Source organism: Musca autumnalis, unplaced genomic scaffold (assembly GCF_047663935.1).
Source record: "Musca autumnalis isolate F117 unplaced genomic scaffold, ASM4766393v1 scaffold_5, whole genome shotgun sequence".
Lineage (NCBI taxonomy): Eukaryota > Metazoa > Arthropoda > Insecta > Diptera > Muscidae > Musca > Musca autumnalis.
Genome location: NW_027412088.1, coordinates 189,412,433 through 189,419,351, shown reverse-complemented (window position 1 = coordinate 189,419,351; position 6,919 = coordinate 189,412,433). Strand labels below are relative to the sequence as shown.

The 6,919-nt window shown below is 37.0% G+C and overlaps 2 protein-coding genes across 2 annotated transcripts; one reads left to right on the top strand and one right to left on the bottom strand.

Annotated features, from left to right (window-relative positions):
* Positions 1 to 2,297: 2,297 nt before the first annotated feature.
* On the top strand, positions 2,298 to 3,609 carry Nup37 (nuclear pore complex protein Nup37). Its single transcript, XM_073990133.1, has 2 exons — positions 2,298 to 2,651; positions 2,711 to 3,609. The coding sequence occupies exons 1-2, from the start codon at positions 2,514 to 2,516 to the stop codon at positions 3,530 to 3,532; spliced, it is 960 nt and encodes a 319-aa protein (XP_073846234.1). The 5' UTR covers positions 2,298 to 2,513; the 3' UTR covers positions 3,533 to 3,609.
* On the bottom strand, positions 3,543 to 6,591 carry CysRS (cysteine--tRNA ligase, cytoplasmic). Its single transcript, XM_073990128.1, has 6 exons — positions 6,259 to 6,591; positions 5,692 to 6,181; positions 4,943 to 5,629; positions 4,657 to 4,801; positions 4,012 to 4,598; positions 3,543 to 3,766 (listed from the first exon to the last, which is right to left on the bottom strand). Exons 1-6 carry the CDS (start codon positions 6,435 to 6,437, stop codon positions 3,641 to 3,643), a joined length of 2,214 nt encoding a protein of 737 aa, XP_073846229.1. The 5' UTR covers positions 6,438 to 6,591; the 3' UTR covers positions 3,543 to 3,640.
* Between the last annotated feature and the right edge of the window lie 328 nt (positions 6,592 to 6,919).

Here is a 6,919-nt window from a genome sequence, read left to right as displayed (position 1 = left end):
TTTGATAGATAAAAGTTGTGCTCAGAACCTGCATAATGTTAGTACTTGCAGTAGTTTCCTCGTTTAGTGCTAAAAATGCGTTCCCGTACTCCGAAATCTAGCAAGACTTGCACTTCTCTTTAAACAAAAATAGCGCCGAATAACACCTTCTTCTCCTATTTTCTGCCATACAATTTTGGCCTAGTAGAAACTAGCAGCAAGTATTTTCATTGGCATCTAATACGATAGCTGACACGTTGATTTTGACATTTATGCAGGAGTTTCTGCAATTTCCGTCATTTTTCCGTTCCCTTATTTTTTAAGAAATTTGTTTTGGGAATCAATTTTTGACAATTCGCTCTTTTTTCTAACATTACCATTAAAAAAGTACGAGAACACAATGAAAAATAGCATTGTAACAAAGTAATTTAATTTTTTTTCACATTGTTTACAAATTTTGATACTAAAATTTTTTGTTGCATCAATTGACCATCTACCTTGTTTATTGTGATACGTGAAAAGTGTTGCAACTTTTGGTACTTTTTCAGGCAATAACAGGGTTGTATATCATGTGTACTGCGATTTCGATGTTGATTTCGCTGAAATCACGAAATGAGATGAATTCATTTTTGTATGCGAAATCATGATAATTTTTGCTTGATTCCGCGCGAAATCACGAAACGCCTTCGAAATCACAAAAAGACGCCGAATGTAAACCAAACATGAAACTTTGCATTTTTTGGAAAAAATGCATAATTTCAATATTCGTATCATGGTAGAATAAAATAAGGGTAGGTCACAGCTAACAGCTGATTACAATTTTTTTCTTTTTATGACCTAATCTGTCAAAAGCAGGGTTGACATTTTGTACTGTTTTTGACATTATGCAATCATAAAGGTAGATGTATCGCTGAATTGTTCCAACAAAAAACTTCTGCTGTAACACTATATCTTAAAATTGAAAACAAGGACAAAAAATATGCATTCGCGCGGCAAAATAAAATTGTTGATTTTTTTAGCAAAACTTACGAATGAACAATTTATCAAATATTGATATTAATTTAAATTTGTTCCAAAAGTATGGGAATGTAAAAATTGCAATTTTTGTAAAAATTCTGCTGACATTTATCTGCAAATCGGATACCAGCAATCACGATGTCAGATTAGCCAAACTTGTCAAGTAGAAAATAAGTGAATGACATTTTTCACTTTCATAAGTTTGGGAAGAACTTTTGCTATTTTTGGAACACTTTTCCAACAAGAATATTCTGGAGCCTAGCGAAAGAAATGTTTTTACACTATATGGCACTTTTAACATATAAAAAGTGAAGCTTTAAGTTCCATATGTTTTTGTAATACGGGATAGCTATGCAGGTACATCTACCATTATTATTGTACCATGCAGGGTGGCATTTCTCAGTGATTTTCATACCTGGCCTACCTCTACTTTATTGTACCATGATTCGTATGAAACAAATAGACCGTTTTATTTTAAGCCTTTACCTAATTAACTGCGTGTTGCGTGTGCGTTCAAAAATACAAAAACAAAATACATGTATTTCAAATTGACAACAAAAACAAATACATGTATGTATACATGTTTTTTAAACGCACACGCAACACGCAGTTAATTAGGTAAAGGCTTTTCATTTTCTTTTACTTTCATGTCAAAATATAAGTGAAATTACTCTAGTGTGGCCCGGGACAAAAGAACCTACTTGCATGGCACAATTAACAGGTAGATGCATCAGCCAACAAATACAACAAAAACAGTTCAGTACTGTGAAATGTCAAAAATGTTTTCCACAAATAAAGCGATTGACACGATTTTTTCAACAAAATTTTGTTAGGCAGATATTAAGTGTGTCTGCGTACTCGATCATTTGTAATAATTATTACAAATTATTACTTAATGTTGTTTTTTTTACACAAATGTTCAGTAAATGAGAATGAATTGACAGACTTTTTTGAAATTTTTATTACTGAGAACTTATAATTTTTACTGAAGGAATTTTGTTCAGTAACATTTTGTAGCTTTAGCAGTTGACCAAAGTTAAAAATATTCAAATATCATAATCGTCAATATTACTCGAATTGAAAATTTGTACTGAGTGTTGTCTTTTTAGTTTTTTAATTTTTTCCATTGAAAGAGAATAAAATGCTTAACTCTCTAAAAAGAAGTTACTGAGTAATATTTACTGAGAAAGTACAAGGACAAACCTATTAATAAACCCATTTTTAGAAAAATCCAAAAAAAAATTCACAATTTCTCGTTAAAATATTTGTTTTTAATTTTGTGTTTTCAACTTTTTTCACAGCTCGCAGTACTTCAGCTGGGCTGATGCGGGTACCTGTACGATTATGCCATGCCTACTTGGTAATTTTGCTATCAATTCACTCTTCAATTGTCTGTCATATGTCCGGACGGGTTGTATGTGCTATCAACTTACATTTTATTTAGAAAGAAGAAGAGAACAATTGCCGGCTTAATTTGCAAAACGCTTCGATTTCTATTTTATAACTAAAAATATACAATGAGAACTCCTCCAACACATTTATTAAGCTTTACCGAGCAAATATACAATTTCGAGATTTGTGCCACCGATTTTGCATCCAGTCTTATATGTATTGCATCCGATAAAAAGTTAATACTAGGGTTAGCTCGATTTCCAGTAAGTTGTTGGCCTTGTTTTTGTTGTTTCCCACTGCTAATCTCACACTCTACTTTTAGGAAGAATCTGAAAATGATGCCTTCGAATGGGAACGTCTCAAAGATATTTACAATGAGAGTCGTTGTCATGCCTTGTCTTTTCATCCCGAAACTTCCCTGATGTCTGTGCCAAAAACGGTTACATTTTGTTCAGCAGGAGCTGATTTTATTTTGCGCATTTTTCGTACAGATTTACAAAACGCCGATACCGTTCAAGCTCTGAAGGCTCACACCAATTATGTAAATGATATTGCCTGGGATACAGAGGGAGAATTTTTGGCATCTGTTAGTGATGATCATTCTTGTAAAATATGGTCTTCGGAATCGCATTATGAAAATGTCATTACATTTTGTTTATCTTCGGCGGGTATGTCTGTAAAATGGCATCCAGAAGAACCCCACAAAGTGCTGGTGGCCGAAAAGAAGGGAGTGGTACATCTTTATAATGTTAGATCCCAGCAGGCCATTATATCACTGGAAGCTCCGAGAGGGCCTCTAATGTCTGCCGATTGGTCTTTGAATAATTGTCATTTTATAACTGCCTTGGCTTATGGTGATATTGTCACCTGGGATTTATCGCATAAACCTTGTTCTCCCTCCGATGTCAAACAAGTGCATGAAGATGGTGGACGTTGTGTACGTTTTGCACCCAACACTGAGCTGGTGACGGCGAGTATTGGAAGACCGGATATAACATTGAAAGTTTTTACAGCCAAATCAACGGTGCCATTGGTGGAAACAGGATTGAAGTTATATGCCGGTATGTGTTGGCATCATCGCCTGCCATATGTGGCGGCTGCATTTGATCGCAAACTTGGATTCTGGAAAGTCCAGTTTAAGTAAAAGGTATCGATTTTGTTTTACGTTGTACGTGTTTTTTTATTGAATACATAAATACGTTTTTATATAAAATTACAAAACACATGAGGATTTTATGGGAAGCTGGAAGAATTAAGCTCCATTTACGGATGCCAAATATTCCTTGTAACGTGTTTCCTGTTGAGCTTGAAGTTTTTGTAATTTCTTCAGCTGACCTTTGCTAACCTCTTTGCCTTCTTTGTCATGTGTGGGCAGGCCCTGAAAGAAGAAGATTTTTAAATGGTAAATAGTTCCCAGTGTTTTTCTTAACAGATTCTCAGGCACAGACTGTTTCAATTAAAACCATTCTTCTTCCATGAACTGCCTTATTCTGAACGTAAATTCGTGAGTTTTATCAATCTCCCTCTCCTTCAAGTTGAAACGACAGAGAGATAAAACTCACGGGGAATTTACATTCAGAATAAGGTTGACTGTGTCTGACCATCATGAGGGAAGTAGCTTACATTTTCATCAAATTTCGAATACTTGTCGGTTTCATGTAAAAACATTTCCTTGGGATTGATTTTCTTTTGGGCCTCCTTTGCCGCGGCTGCCTCAGCAGCAGCTTGCTTCTTGCGTTCCTTTTCAGCCAAACGTTCGGCCTCGGCTTGCTTTTTCATTTCTCTTTCTTTTAAGAGTGTCTCTTTATCCACCAATTTTACTGCATATTTCCCACCTTCCTTATCTTCCAAACGCACACCCAAATTGGGTAGTACATCATCGCGAAGTTCATCGCACAATTTCAAAATGTCTGTGGCTTTCAGTTGTTTGGCCAATTCACGGATTTGATTTCTAAATTCAGCAGTTGCCTCCACATAGGGCAATACTGTGGATTCCAAATCAGCGGCACCCTCGGATGAGCCACCCACAGGGAAGCCTAAGGCAGTTTTCTGGCTAATGGCGCCAAAGATGCGCAACAGATCGGTAATGTAGCTGGCAATTTTACGTAGCAGTAAGCAGTTTAGGCGATCCTTGTTATCGCGTATGTAAATGTTGGCAGCTGTTACCAAATCCCGCACAGCATCCAAGGCACTACGGGTGTCGATGTTATCTATTGATAAATACGAAACAGTAATTCTTTAATCTTTTTGTGGAGTTTCCTTACTTACCACACAAGGCATTGTGCACGGAACTTCTGACCTCATTGAATTTCTTTTGAAGACCAGCTTCAACTTCAGTCCAGGCATCAAATTGTTTACGTGGCTCACTGGAAGTCACATGACGAGTCAAGTCTTTTACATTAAGGAAGAATTCCTATAAGATAAAAAGTTATACTTTTTGTACAATTTTGGGGTTACGTCTAGTTTAGGAGTTTATCAAAGCGATATACATTTTTTGAAAGAGAACCCCTCAAACTATATTTGTTCCCCATTTGCATCTTCCTTTTACACTTACATTCAAGAACCGTTCATATTGTATTGCCATATCCATAGTGTTATCCGAATAATCCAGCGTGTCCTTCCAGGAATGCAACAAAAATGCCAAACGTAACTGACAAGCACTGTGCTTTTGCAGCGCCTGTTGAATCGTAATAAAGTTCTTTAACGATTTAGACATTTTACAACCGGCAATTGTCAAGTGTCCTGTGTGCAAAAAGTACTTCACCCATTCGGCTTCATCAAAGGCAGCCTCAGATTGCGCCAATTCATTATCATGATGGGGAAATTTGAGATCTACACCTCCAGTGTGAATATCAAATTGTGGCCCAAAGATATCAGAGGCCATTGCGGAACACTCAATATGCCAACCAGGACGTCCTTTACCCCATGGGCTATCCCACCATGGTTCACCAGCCTTACTTGCTTTCCACAAAGCAAAATCGTTGGGAGAACGTTTTTCTGTCAGTCTTTCTTCTCCCAGCGAAAGGTCGCCTTCACCCTCCTGCAATGATTTGGTATCACCATAGGCCTCCGGCACCAACTTGGCGTAGAAATGTTTTTCCTTGGCATCAAAGGCATTTACACTGAAATATACCGAACCATTGGCGGCATAGGCCAAGCCATTGTCAATGATGCGTTGGATAAAGGCAATGATTTGGGGAACATATTCTGAGACACGGGTTAGGACATCAGGTGGCAGGATCTAAGGAGAAAACAAAACATTTAAAGATTTCCGCATTATTTGTAATACAATGTTTTACTTACATTCAATGCCTGCATATCCTTGTGGAACTGATCCTCCCAATAACGTGGCAAGGACTCAAAAATGGCATTATCATTAATGGACGAACCCTCCTTCAAATCCAACCAATCAGCAATGGGATCCTTGGCCTCAGACAGATAAAAATCACGTGCCTTAGCAATTTCCTCTTGGCCACCTGAGCCCACAGCTTTAGCCAATAGTTCTACAGCATTATTCAAACGATCATATTGTTTATCCAACATAATTTTCTTATCGGGATCTGTGTTCTTGGCACAAGTGGCTTGGAATTGAGCCAAGACAGCACGTTGATCTTCTAACAATTGGTCCAAAGGAGATGTCGTGGCTTTTTGTTTGTAACTGTCATAGAGATAATTTTGACGCGCCCGTTTTATTATCTTATCATCAATGTCTGTGATGTTCATGACATAGTGGATGTTGTAGCCAAAGTAATCAGACAATACACGTCTCAATATATCAAAAGATATGTAGGAACTGGAAATTTCCAACATGTTAATGTTTTAATTAAAACGTTCTATAAGATTCTCTTAATAGGGAGCCCTTAAACATACCGAGCATGTCCCATGTGGGAGGCATCATAAACTGTGGGTCCACAGCTATACCAAGTAACATTGTTGCCATCCAGTGGTACAAATTCTTCTTTTTGCCGGGTCAAACTATTGAACAAACGCAATTTGGGAGCTTCACTGGCAGTTGGAGGCTGCCACAGTGGTTGTTGTCGCTTGGCCATTTAGGAATTCTTTGCAGGATCAGCAAAACAGGTAAAAATAAATCGTCCACGTTACAAATCACCCACAGTTGGCTTGATTGACATCGAAACACCGAAGAATATGACTGTGCGAGAGTTTAGTGATGTGAGAGAGGAACAATCGATAACATGATTCATAACGTGTTTTATCGATTTAACGGGTTTCGTCTAGGTCATGGTAGAGCTGGCAAAAAATCGATGGCACAATCGATAATATCGATTATTATTTAAAAATTTAATATCGATTGATAGTTTTGCCTATCGATATTATCGGAATAAAAACCTCTAACCTGAAATCCATTGAAATAAATAGAAATTTCGCTGCTTTTCGGTTATGTGTGTAAGAAAGTAAGTCCGTAGTCACACGTACACATTTTTCGGTAAAATAAAATGACAACTTAACGATAATATCTATAGCAATCGATATTTTAAAACATTATATCGAAAATATCTAAAGAGCAGTA

What these genes read in the sequence shown, in the direction of transcription:
- CysRS (XM_073990128.1), bottom strand. Translation starts at nt 6,437, where the DNA reads ATGGCCAAGCGACAACAACCACTGTGGCAGCCTCCAACTGCCAGTGAA. An exon ending in AATATGAACGGTTCTTGAAT is followed by an intron (nt 4,802 to 4,942) that starts GTAAGTGTAAAA and finishes TTTATCTTATAG; the next exon opens with GAATTCTTCCTTAATGTAAA. An exon ending in CGTGCACAATGCCTTGTGTG is followed by an intron (nt 4,599 to 4,656) that starts GTAAGTAAGGAA and finishes ATTTATCAATAG; the next exon opens with ATAACATCGACACCCGTAGT.
- Nup37 (XM_073990133.1), top strand. Translation starts at nt 2,514, where the DNA reads ATGAGAACTCCTCCAACACATTTATTAAGCTTTACCGAGCAAATATAC. An exon ending in TAGGGTTAGCTCGATTTCCA is followed by an intron (nt 2,652 to 2,710) that starts GTAAGTTGTTGG and finishes CTCTACTTTTAG; the next exon opens with GAAGAATCTGAAAATGATGC.